This window comes from Mustelus asterias, chromosome 20 (genome assembly GCF_964213995.1).
Source record: "Mustelus asterias chromosome 20, sMusAst1.hap1.1, whole genome shotgun sequence".
Classification (NCBI taxonomy): Eukaryota; Metazoa; Chordata; class Chondrichthyes; order Carcharhiniformes; family Triakidae; genus Mustelus; species Mustelus asterias.
Genome location: NC_135820.1, coordinates 72,916,488 through 72,930,199, shown reverse-complemented (window position 1 = coordinate 72,930,199; position 13,712 = coordinate 72,916,488). Strand labels below are relative to the sequence as shown.

Here is a 13,712-nt window from a genome sequence, read left to right as displayed (position 1 = left end):
CTCCCCATGTCTGCGTGGGTTTCCTCCGGGTGCTCCGGTTTCCTCCCACAGTCCGAAAGACATGCTGGTTAGGTGCATTGGCCATGCTAAATTCTCCCTCAGTGTACCCGAACAGGTGCCGGGGTGCGGCGACTCGGGGATTTTCACAGTAACTTCATTGCAGTGTTAATGTAAGCCTACTTGTGACACTGTTAAAAAAACTTTTACGTCCCTCCCCTTTATCTCACGTTGCTTTGTGGTGTGGAAAATCATAGAATCCCTACAGTGCAGAAGGAGGCCATTCGGTCCATAGAGTCTGCACCGACCACAATCCCACCCAGGCCCTACTCCTGTAACCCCACATATTTACCCTCCTAATCCCCCTGACACTAGGGTCAATTTAGCATAGCCAATCAACCCAACCCGCACATCTTTGGATGCCAAAGGTATCAGCCTCTCATGGCACCTTGTCCAAGTGGCTACTTTTGTGTCTGAGCCTCGACATTTAGTGGAGGCGCAACACGATACTGGGCTGCGGAGTTTGTGACAACGGAGCCTGAACCTGCCAACATGGACATACACATCTGAAACATATTTGATGGAAAAGTGGTCAGAAGGTGAAACTCTGGTCAACCTGGAGATCGAGGTTGGCCACCTCTGGTTTGATGTAATCCTGGAGGTTTCACCATGTGACCTCCCACATTCCTGTCAATGGTTCCTGCACACGTCCCCCCTGACAGTGCACCACCTCCCAGACCAATTGGAAAGCAAACAGACATCACCCAATTGGATGATTGTGTCCCAATGCCTTTTTCTCCCCATCTCCAATGTTTTTGTATTCAAAGTAAATGAAGCAAACGCATGTTTTTTGTTATCGTTTCCTCTGTGATTTACCTCCTGGCTTTTATTCAGCCGAGGTTGGGCATTGAGGGCTTTTGAATACAACTCTCCTTGCTTCCCTTCCCCTGACCGTTGTCTACCTACACCCCCGCTCCTCCCAACCCACCCCCACCAAAACAAAGCTACCAACACAAAGGGGCACAAACTCAGAGTGAAGGGGCGCTCCTTTAAAACTGAGATGAGGAGGAATTTCGTCAGCCAGAGGGCGGGGAATCTGTGGAACTCATTGCCACAGAGGGCTGTGGAGGCCGGGTCATTGAGTGTCTTTAAGACAGAGATAGATAGGTTCTTGATCAATAAGGGGATCAAGGGTTATGGGGGTGGTGGTGGGGGGGGGGGGGGGGGGGGGAGGCAGGAGAATGGGGATGAGAATCATATCAGCCATGATTGAATGGCGGAGCAGACTCGATGGGCCGAATGACCTGCTCCTATATCTTGTGGTCTTATGGTCTAACACCGGAGACAGAACCTGTAAAACGCACACCCAGAGAGCATTAATCATCCACTCTGCAAACAAACCAACCATTAATTAGTTAGTCAAAACAGAAGGAAAAATTGTATAATAATCTGTATTAAATATCGAGAGGTTCCATAGCAAACAGTAGTTTTAACAGGAAGAAAATCAATTAACAAAAAACAGTTTTGATTGTTACAGCAGGCTAGTGTTTAAGCCACCCATTGGTGAGCTGCACACACAAATTATAGTACAATAAATATCTTGGAACTACTCAGTTTTAATACTTAAAATTAAAATATGTGGACGAGAGCCACACTAAACTTCTTAAATTCTCAATTACACATCCAGTAGTTTTAGTTGAAACTGACACTTTTTTTCCTAAAATTGTACAAATGTGACAGAATTTTAATGTTTCGATCCAAAACAACTTTACCTTTGTCTTACTTATTAGAAGAGAAACTCTGGCATTAAAGGCATGTGACTGGACCCAGACTCTGCAAAACCAGGAAGTTCCTTAGAGCTTGGAAAAGCTGGAGTGAGTCAGGCTGAGCGCTCACTGGGAGCAGAGAGTCTATAATTAAGGAGAGGGTGACCAAGCACCTTGAAAAGTCTCAGCTGACTGGAGAGAGAGCCAGCACGGAGTTGTAATGGGGAGGTTATGCCAGACGAATCTGACTGAATTTTTTGACAAAGTGAATAAAGGAGGGGCTACAGCGTTTGATTAAAGTTGATCACGAAATGCTGTCATCCGAAGAAGTTCAAAATATTCAACACCAATTATTGACCTGGTCGGGCAGGTGACTGTGAGCGGCACGACGAGAGATAATTGGCAGGATGTGACCCGTGGTGTTCGACAAGGATCTGTGTTGGAGCCTCAACTACTCGCACTCACTATATTCTTTAAATGACTTAAGATAATTGGAAAGAAAGCCAAAATTGCCCATGAAACGAAGAAAGTTAGCATTGTAAACGGTGTAAATGTAAATATAAAATTATGTAGAAATATTACGGGCAGACCTGTGTCAAATGTGATGTTATCCATGGACTTAAAAAGGATAAAACAGGGTATTTTCTAAATGGTGCAAAGCTATTACCAGTGGAAGTCCAAAGAGACTTGGAGATCCAGGTACAGCAACAACTAATTTATATAGCACTTTTTACATCTAAAAAGTCCCTGGACACTTCACAGGATCATTACAAATCAAAGTATCACACCGAGGTATGCAAGGGGATAGTTGGGCAGATGATCAATAGCTTGCTCAAAGAAGCAGGTTGTTAAAGACTCCCTTCAAGGACAAAGTGAGGTGGAGAGGGGTGTAGGGAGGGTATCCCAGAGCTTGGGGCTCAGGCAACTGAAAGCATAGCCACCAATGGTGTAGTGATTAAAGTTGGGGAAACTTCAACCGAGATCAAAATCAGAGCAGCGCGGATATCTTGGGAAGTTTTGGGACTGGAGGGGATTACAGAGGTAGGGGCGAGGCCATGGGAGGAAACAAGGATGAGAATGTTAAAGTCATGATATTGCTGGAACAGGGGGCAATGTAGGTCAGCCTGCACAGGGGTGATAGAGAACAGGACTTGGTGCGAGTTAGGACACAGGTCACAGAATTTTGGATGACCTCAGGTTTACAACAGATAATTACAACTTCATCAACAGGTACAAAAGTAATCAAAAAGGCTAATGAAACACTGGCCTTTATATCCAGTGGACAACAATATAAGGAGGCAAATGTTATGCTACATTTATACAAAAGCCCTGATTAAATCAAAGACTAATCCTTTCATTAGTAATCAATTTTCTCTTGCTACAGAGATCTCCCACAGGGATGGACAAGTTTCTCTCCGGTACATGTTAAAAGACTCAGCTCGATTAAGCAAACCAATTCCAGCAACAAGTACCTGGGCCCAATAATCAAGTTGTTCCACACTCTTTCCCCGGCCCATCAACTTGTCAGCCACTGACAAGCCTAAGTATCCCATGGTGGATTTGGAGATAAGCCGAGATTTAAAAAAATAAGTCCATCTGATCCATCAGTCATAAAAATCTAGCACTGACTGATCCGTAAAGCAGCGTTAATGGCAGTCAAGGTGTAGGACATTAACCTAAACCACACATCCTGTTCAACCATAGCAGCAGGGCCCTGCCAGGCTAATCGAAATACCCCAGCAGATTGGTAACCGTCTTAAAATCGAGGACAAGGGAAGTTTCACCAGTTCATTTTCGAGGGAGAAATGCTATTTTCAAAAGCGCACAGAATTGCTGTTCCCAATGTCAAAGATGTATCACCTCTGACTGTCAGGAGCTCCTGGCAAACGCATGGTCAAACTGCATCTAGTGTTAAATCACTTACAGTAAATGGCATCTTCAGGACAGAAGAGAAAATTAATGGAAATATTATCCTGCTAAGAAGTTACTTTTCTCAGAACGAAACCCCCACTCATTTGCCAGTGCTTTTTTTATTATGAATGAGAAAGTCCGATATATCGTGCCAGGCGTTGCTGTCTTCGTAGAGGTAGGTCATGGAAGATTGGAGCGATGGCTGAAGTGTGTGCGGATGGTGTTCAAACAGCCACAGGACAACACCCCACACCAATGTAGCAAACAGTGGAAAAGGGTCTCGCTTTGTCTCGGGAAAGTAACCCTTTTCAACAGCCAGTCGTGAAAGAGCGAAGAGAATCCGTGACAACAGGTACATGTTTATCTGTGGGTAGAAAACAGAAGTTAGAAGAGACAGAAAGTTGTATAACAACGGCTATCAAAAGAAAGATATTTTACCATAGACATGGAGGGGGAGGGATTGGCTGAAGCCACCATTCTGGCAATCAATGAAGCAATCTAATGAAGTGGAATGCAAAGATGCTGCTGAAACCACACTCCTCCCAGCCAGCAACATTTAACCAAAGTTTCTAAGATCTCATTTAACAAATCCAAATGCACCTAGAAACATAGAATCCCTACAGTGCAGGAGGAGGTCATTCAGCCCATCGGGTCTGCACTGACAACAATCCCACCCTGACGATATCCCCATAACCCCATGTATTTTACCCGGCTAATCCCCCTGACACCAAGGGGAAATTTAGCAAGGCCAGTCAACCTAACCTGCAGATCATTGGAGTGTGGAAGGAAATTGGAGCACCCGGAGGAAACCCACGCAGGCACGGGGAGAATGTGCAAACTCCACACAGGCAGTGACCCGAAGCCGGAATTGAACCCGGGTCCCTGGCGCTGTGAGGCAGCAGTGCTAACCACTGTGACAAGGTAAATGCAAAATACTGCAGATAATGGAACCTGAAACAAAAACAGAAAACGCTGGAAGTCCTGACGAAGAGTCATCCAGGCTCAAAACGTTGGCTCTGGGCAGAGTTTTCTCATCCCACCTGCCACAGGAATTGTAGCGGGCGGGACGTGGACCGTGCGGGGTCTTCCGGCTTTGGGGCGAACGCGGCTGGAAAATCCTGCCCTCCGTTTTCTCTCTCCACAGATGCTGTCCGACCTGCTGAGATTTTCCAGCATTTTCTGTTTTTGTACCCAGACAGGAGTCCGCTGAATTGTTCCAAAATGGCTAAAATGTTTTACATCAGCACTATCCGACCATTCCCTCTCCGCCAACCATCCACACATTACCATTCTTCTTACTAATCCATCATTTTTACCCGGTATCCCTTTTTTCCCCTGACAGTGCTGATTCCAGTTAAGGTATCGACCCAGCAAGGGTCCCAATTAGAACCAGTGTACTGCACAAAATGGTCTAAACTCCAGCGAGATCAGAGGCAGGCTCAAGTCAGAGCCAGGCACATGGGGAGGCAATGGCCTAGTGGCATTATCGCTACACTATTAATCCAGAAACTCAGCTAATGTTCTGGGGACCTGGGTTCGAATCCCACCACGGCAGCTGGTGAAATTTGAATTCAATAAAAAATATCTGGAATTAAAAATCTAGTGATGACCATGAAACAATTGTCGATTGTCAGAAAAACCCATCTGGGTTCACTAATGTCCTTTAGGGAAGGAAATCTGCTGTCCTTACCCAGTCTGGCCTACATGTGTCTCCAGAGCCACAGCAATGTAGTTGACTTTCAACTGCCCTCCAAAGGCAACTAGGGATGGGCAATAAATGCTGGCCCAGCCCAGCGACACCCATATCCCATGAATGAAGTGAGAAGATAGGCCAGTGACTACACTCACTGACTAGGTTAACAAATAAACCCCTCCCCTCACTAGTAAAGGTGATACCAGAAGCCACAGTAGCGAAAAAGAAAAACAAATGGAAAAATTGGAAGGTGTATAAAATCAGGTATCCAGCTCATAGATCCCCAGAGATTTTCAGGCAGTGACCCAAAGGCTGCGGCTTGAGTAACCATGAAATTATCCAACTAGTGTACGCAACAGTTCTCAGGTGTAGCTTTACATCTTACAGCAACTCACTATATCAGAAAACAAGCAAGTCTCATCATCTGTAATGGCAGCACTGGTTAAACCATTGAGACAGACTTGCATTTATGTAGCACCTTGTCCGACCTCAGGACATCCATACACCCAATAAAGTAAATTTTTGAAATTACTAGTGGCATTATCGCTACACTATTAATCCAGAAACTCAGCTAATTTTGAAATGTAGTCACTCTTGCGACAAGGAAACACGGCAGACAATTTTCATACTGAGATAATGATCAGATAATCTGATTTTAATGATGCTGGTTCAGGAATAAATACTGGTCAGAATATTAACTTTACATATACATTTTATGTGTTATATAAAGTACACTCCTGTATGGTTAAACATTCTGACAAAACTGGACAACTGGATGAGATGCCACAACTGGGGGAACATGGCAGTGCAAGACTCCACCTTTAGGAAAGGGATGGTAATGCAGAGGTAATGTACGAGATACGATGATGCTCAGACCTCGTACGCCAAATTCCAAAGCAAAGTTGCCAAGAGGCTCAAGTTCAGGCCACCCCACCCCCTTCACCTCTACTGACACATAAGAAACAAACAGTTTTCTTTCCTGGTTACCTGGCTGTTGATGTGGTTGTTGTCTCCGAACACAAACCAGCCTCCCATGCAAGCGGCGAAGAACGAGTGGAACTGTGCTTTCTCGCCCTGCAGCCATTGCTGTGCTGCCAGCACCCCTTTGTACAGGAAGACGAATATGGCCAGGTTTCGGGAATGAGTGTACGTCGCTTGTGCGATGGCTTTCAGTTTGTCTAATAGGCTGAACACACAACGACAAATATCAGCATTATTTCTAACCTTTTCTCTCCTAACCCCGCTCTCCAAACCCTCAGTTTAACTAATTTCTTGCATCCTAATCTAATCCTATCCTAGGATGTAGGGTGAGACATTGACAATCCCGTGTCTAAGACTATGTCACTAGTGGTCTGGGCTGACTCTTGCCCTGAATTTCCTTCTCCCCGTGGGTGTTGCACCTCAGAATAGAACAACAAACACTCCCTGCTCATTCCATGGGGACTTGCAGACACAAACACCCTGCTTACAACTGATGCAGCCTATAAATGCCACACAGTCATCAGACCATTATGAAGAATTTTAAGTCAGCTTATATTTAAAACAGAAAACAAAGAACTGTTTGCCAGCAACATTCCATCAAATTTGTTTTTTTGTTACTGACAGCTTATTTGTTTAAGCACTTGGAAGCTTTGAATTTTTTTTACATGGTGACACTTCAGGGGCCAGTGTGAATACTCAGAATGCTGCACAGCCATAACACAGAGGGAACAGCAGTGCAGGGCACGGCCAGTGCCTGCATGGGCCCAGTATGCAGAGCAGATTTAACTTCATAAATCAACATTTGAGACTTGGGTGGACTTGCATTTATATAGTGCCTTTCACGACCACCTACCATCGCAAAGCACCATACAGCCAATGAAGTACTTGTGGAAGTGGAGTCACCATCAGCGCACAGGAAACACAGCGGCCAAGTAACACAAAACAAGCTTCCACACACAGCAACATGATGTTAATTGAGGGATAATTATTTGTCAGAACATCAATGTTAAATCCCCTACTCTACTTCATGGCACAGTGGGTTAGCACCGCTGCCTCACAGCACCAGGGGCCCAGGTTCAATTCCAGTCTTGAGTGACTGTCTGTGTGGAGTTTGCATGTTCTCCCCGTATCTGCGTGGGTTTCCTCTGGGTGCTCACGTTTCCTCCCACAGTCCAAAGATGTGCAGGTTGAGTGGGTTGGCCTTGTTAAATTGACGCCAGTGTCCAAAGATGTGTAGGTTAGGGGGGATTAATGGGGTTATGGGGAGGGCCTGGGTAAGATGCTCTGTCAGAGAGTCGGTGCAGACCCGATGGGCCAAATGGCTTCCTTCTGCACAGTAGGGATTCTATGATTCAAAATAAGACCATGGGACCAATTCTTCTGTACTGAATTGGGAGCGCTTGCCTTGGTTTTTGTGCTCATGCTCTGGTGTTAGACTTGAATGCAGAACCTTCTGACACAGGGAGGAGTGCTATCAACTGAGCCATGGCTGACACTGAAACTAAATGCATTGACTTTGAGAGAAATAAAATCCCTCTGAATCATTGGGTAATTCTAGTTTTCCAATTGAGATAGGCAAAGCACCAATAATGACGTATATAGACAACAGGCAAGTAGCCCTTACCTTCCACTTTTGAACAGGAATGTCATCACTAGGGCATGCGGGGCTCGGATTTTGGCTCCATACCTAAAAAGGAATTGCACACAATTCATAACGTGCACCTAAAACTGAGAGGATCTGAAAACTGTGAAGTCTTCATCATCACCCATTTCTCAAGATTGCATTTATACGAAGTACTCATTGTGCAGCTTCCATTCTCATCGTCCTTCCTCCAAAACAATATTACCCGATTATAGACGCTGGAGGCTTCTAATTCCTTCACATAAAATTGTTGACCACATCTAGGATTCTAGGTCCATCTCTTCCCTTGTCACACCTTCCAAAGGACCCTCTGAGTGAAGACAGCCCTAATCTCGGGGCAACCAATTTACCTGGAATGTCACCCGGTGCAGGTAGTTAACAACTAGGGAAAGGTAAGGACAAGAAATCTAATAAGCCAACCCCAAAACCCGTCAGCTCAAAAAAATAAACTGATAAAACAAAATCCCAAAAAGAAAGTGACATCTCACAGACAGAGCAAGTTTGTTAGATTCTTATGTTTGTGAGATCTACTTAAAAGATCATTTCTTTCCTTAGTAACAAAGGCGTACACACGCGCACGCATGGTGGCACAGTGGTTAGCGCTGCTGCCTCATAGCGCCAGGGACCCGGGTTCGATTCCAGCCTCGGATCACTGTCTGTGTGGAGTTTGCACGTTCTCCCCATGTCTGCGTGGGTTTCTTCCAGGTGCTCCAGTTTCCTCCCACAGTCCAAAGATGTGCAGGTTAGGTGAATTGGCCGTGCTAAATTCTCCCTCAGTGTACGCGAGCAGGTGCCAGAGAGTGGCAACTAGGGGATGTTCACAGTAACTTCATTGCAATGTTGATGTAAGCCTACTTGTGACTAATAAATAAACTTTAAACCTTTTTAAAAATAAAACTCATTCTTAACAGTTGGATTATTTGAATTGATAGTTGAAACTGGGGGGTTTGTACTCTCAGTGAATACTCCAGCTGCCCCCTCTGCCTACTTCTAACTGTTAGACAACTGTCAGTCATGCTGACACCAGACTAAGGAAGAAATATATTGGTACGAGAAAAAGAGACTGATGTTAGGGCAGAGGGAAGCATTGAATAGCAAGTAAAATCTACACTTCCTGTTAGCGAGTGCCATTTTCTTTATAACTAGTGTGATTAATCTCCAATTCCATATCACTAGGGATATAACTCCAGCACATCTAGCTTTGGTTCTGTCATTTAATAACATGTAACGGGCAATGCAAAATTGGTCTATTTCATTCACTCAAACTGTAGAATGATGTGACAGAACCTTTGGAACTTGGGTCACTTGTGGACAGCATACCCTCAGCTGCCCGACACTTGCTTCAACAGTTTGTGGTTACAAATCACCCACTGAAAGACTAGCATTTATATAGCACCTTTAATGACTCAAGGACCTCCCACAGCCAATGAAGTACTTTTGAAAGGTGGCCTTGGTTGTAATGTAGGATACACAGCTGCAATGTAATAATGACCAGATAATCATTTTTTTTGTGAGGAGGGGTTCGGGATAAATATTGGCCAGCACACTGGGGAGAACTCCCCTGCTCGTGTTCAAAATAGTAACCATGGAATCTTTTATGTCCACTTGAGAGGCTGGAATGGATTGGAGCTTAACATCTCAGCTAAAAAATGGCGTTTTAAACACTGCAGCACACCCACAGTACTGCACTGGCAGCGTTAGTCTTGATTTTGTGTACAAGTGTCTTGAATACTACCAACTTGAGCCACAGTTGAAACTAGTTGAACTGAATTTAATTTAAAAACATAATGATACCTTAAAATGAAGTGGCATAAAGGTAAGTCTTACACAAAATATGATAGTCAAATTATGAATGCAAAGAACTTGTAGCCTCCATCATTTTTTGAGTTTATTTATTAGTGTCACAAGTAGGCTTACTGTGTACAATGAAGTTATTGGGAAAATCCCCTAGTTGCCACGCTCCGGCGCCTGTTCAGGTACACCGAGGGAGAATTTAGCATGGCCAAGGCACCTAACTAGTACATCTTTCGGACTGTGGGAGGAAACTCTCGCAGACACAGAGAGAACGTGCAGACTCCGCACAGACAGTGACCCAAGTCGGGAATTGAACCCGGGTCCCTGGCGCTGAGGCTGCAGTGCTAGCCACTGTGCCACCGTGTCGCCCCTACCATGTCCCACTCCCTCTGATATCTGTACACAGATCAATCCAGCAAGACCGCAGCTGGAGGAGATTTATTTCGGATTAGTGCACATTCTTCAGCAGCTTTCCAGAGCTCTGTCCGTCCATTTTCCCCCAGTCACATTCTACTTTACAATAAATAAACTCTCAGAGACTGTTAATCCACCGACATTCCCATGACAACTCAACTACCAATGAATGAAAAAGTAGAGTTTGACTAATTCATCAGAAATAATCCTCCCAAACATTGCCAAATTTAACAAAACAATTTAAACTTGATTAATGAACAATCCTTTAACGGCACAACAAGTTTATCCAGTAAGTCACAGAGCCATGCACCCCAGGCAGATGGTGTGTTTGACCACCAGACGATATTAAGCTAGTGAGGGCACAAGCCATGCTGAGGAAACTAGATTGTGTATCCCTATCAGACAGCTAGCTCACATACTCTCAAATTCCCATCTGTAAAACCTCTCCTCCATCTTCCTTTCCACACAGGTAAACCATCCAGGTCCTGCTCCTAAATTCTATGTTCTTACGTAATTCCTCTTGTCAGCATACATTTTAGTCTAAGTAAGAAGTCTCACAACACCAGGTTAAAGTCCAACAGGTTTATTTGGTATCACGAGGGGCCACTCACCTGAAGGAGCAGCACTCTGAAAGCTCGTGATACCAAATAAACCTGTTGGACTTTAACCTGGTGTTGAGAGACTTCTTACTGTGCCCACCCCAGTCCAACGCCGGCATCTCCACATTTTAGTCTAATGCATCAGCTGTGGCTGCGTGGGTAACACTCTCACCTCAAAATCACACAGTTCCAGGTTCAAGTCCCCCTTGAGATCATGAGGACATTAAATCAAGGCCGACACTCCCAGAGTGGCGCTGGGGGAGTGCTGGACTGTCAGAGGTGCCGTCTTTCAAACGTTGAGTGGACCCAGGCTCCAATGGCCTGTCTGGTGGATGTGAAAGATGCCCTGGCATTATTTCAGTGGAAGTGCAGGGGCCTCTGCCCAGCACCCCGGCTGAAGTTTGTCCCCAGTCAACATCACTTTTTTAAAAAAATATCTGGGCACTGCTGCCCATGAGATCTTGCTGTGCACAAATAGTAATCCCCAATCAACATCACTGAAACAACAGATTATCTGGACAGTGCTGCTCGTGGGATCTTATCACAGAATCCCGTGCAAAAGAGGCCCTTCAGCCCATCGAATCTGCAGCAACACATGAGAAACACCTGTCCTCCCAGCTAATCCCATTTGCCAGCACTTGGCCCATAGCCTTGCTGTACACAAGTATCAATCCTCCAATCAGCATCACTGAAACAACAGATTATCTGGATACTGTTGCTTGTGAGATCTTGCTGTGCACTAATGTTAATTCCCTCAATCAATCTCACCCAAATAAACGAAAAGCTGGACATGATCGCACATCGCTGCTTGTGGGATCTTGCCATCTTCAAATATTAATCCCCCAATTAGCATCATTCAAGCAACAACATGGTGGCACAATGGTCAGCACTGCTGCCTCACAGCACCAGGGACCCGGGTTCGATTCTCGGCGTGGGTCAGTGTCTGTGTGGATCTGACGTTCTCCCCGTGTCTGCGTGGGTTTCCTCCGGGTGCTCCGGTTTCCTCCCACAATCCTAAAGACATGCTGGTTAGGTGCATTGGCCACGCTAAATTCTCCCTCAGTGTACCCGAACAGGCACCAGACTGCGGCGACCACTGGATTTTCACAGTAACTTCATTGCGGTGTTAGTATAAGCCTACTTGCGACACTAATAAATACACTTTAAACTGTAACTGTAGGAGTCCAAAGATGTGCAGGTTAGGTTGATTAGCCATGCTAAATTGACCCTAGAGTCAGGGAGATTAGCAAAACGTTTAAGTTTCACAAGTAGGCTTACATTAACACTGCAATGATATTTGGCATGTCAGCTACGACTCTCACCAACTTTTACAGATGCAGCATAGAAAGCATTCTTTCTGGTTGTATCACAGCTTGGTATGGGCTCCTGCTCTGCCCAAGACCATAAGAAACTACAAAAGGTCGTGAATGTAGCCCAATCCTTCACGCAAACCAGCCTCCCATCCATTGACTCTGTCTATACTTCCCCCTGCCTCGGGAAAGCAGCCAGCATAATTAAGGACCCCACGCACCCCGGACATTCTCTCTTCCACCTTCTTCCATCGGGAAAAAGATACAAAAGTCTGAGGTCACGTACCAACCGACTCAAGAACAACTTCTTCCCTGCTGCTGTCAGACTTTTGAATGGACCTACCTTGCATTAAGTTGATCTTTCTCTACACCCGAGCTATGACTGTAACACTACATTCTGCACCTTCTCCATGAACAGTATGCTTTGTCTGTATAGCGCACAAAAAATAATACTTTTCACTGTATACAGTATAGTTTCACTGTATACTGTATTCAGTGAAAAGTATTTTTTCTTGCGCACTATACAGACAAAGCATACCGTTCACAGAGAAGGAAAGGAGTGCAGAGTTACAGTCATAGCCAGGGCGTAGACTAATACATGTGGCAATAATAAATCAAATCAGTGAAGTTACTGTGAAAATCCCGACACTCCGCAGGATAAATATGAGGGGTTACGTGAATAGGGTTGGCGCAGACTCAATGAGCCGAATGGTCTCCTTTTGCACTGTAGGGATTCTATGATTCTGGACATTGCTACTTGTGGGATCTTGCTGTGTACAAATTGACTGCCCACCCCCACCCACCCCACCCCACAGGATAATGATGACTCCACTCCAAAATCCCTCTGAGAAGCCCAGCGGCGCTATATCAATGCAAGGCTTTGCTTTCTATTTCCATGACAGGAGGTTGGGGTCCTGAGGACAGAATGAAGCAGCTCTCCCCTCCCCGCCCGGGGGGGGGGCGGAATCTGCACCCTCCCCGCACTCACACAGCCCCGTTGCGGAACCCCTTGACGGTGGCCAGGGCGGCCTGGAGCCGGCGCTCCCGCAGCAGCCGGTTCACCGCCCGCAGCGCCGACAGCAGCAACTCCTCGCGACCCATCCTCGGCGGAGCGCCAAGGGCGACGGACCGGAAACAGGAAACCGGCCCCCCCCCATCCACGTCCGGCTGGAGCTCAGCAACCCCGAATCAAGGTTCCGCGTCACCACCAGCTGCTTCCCCCACAGGAGGAGTCCCCAGGCAGCCATCAGAGACTCATTGACAGGGCATTACTGGGAGGGAACAACATAAGGGGGAGGTGATGGCTCAGTGGCATTATCCCTAGACTATTAACTCACAGACTCAGCTAATGTTCTGGGGACCCGGGTTCGAATCCCACCACAGCAGATAGTGGAATTTGAATTCAATAAAGAAAAATATCTGGAATTAAGAATCTACTGATGACCGTGAAACGATTGTCAATTGTCGGAAAAGTCCATCTGGTTCACTAGTGTCCTTTAGGGAAGGAAATCTGCCGTCCTTACCCGGTCTGGCCTACATGTGACTCCAGAGCCACAGCAATGTGGTTGACTCTCAACTGCCCTCCAAGGGCAACTTGAGATGGGC

General features: G+C 45.8%; 1 protein-coding gene across 1 annotated transcript; it reads right to left on the bottom strand.

The window, feature by feature from the left end:
* Positions 1-1,435: 1,435 nt before the first annotated feature.
* pxmp4 (peroxisomal membrane protein 4) lies at positions 1,436-13,226 on the bottom strand. Its single transcript, XM_078236832.1, has 4 exons — positions 13,096-13,226; positions 7,973-8,035; positions 6,355-6,553; positions 1,436-4,038 (listed from the first exon to the last, which is right to left on the bottom strand). The coding sequence occupies exons 1-4, from the start codon at positions 13,206-13,208 to the stop codon at positions 3,775-3,777; spliced, it is 639 nt and encodes a 212-aa protein (XP_078092958.1). The 5' UTR covers positions 13,209-13,226; the 3' UTR covers positions 1,436-3,774.
* Between the last annotated feature and the right edge of the window lie 486 nt (positions 13,227-13,712).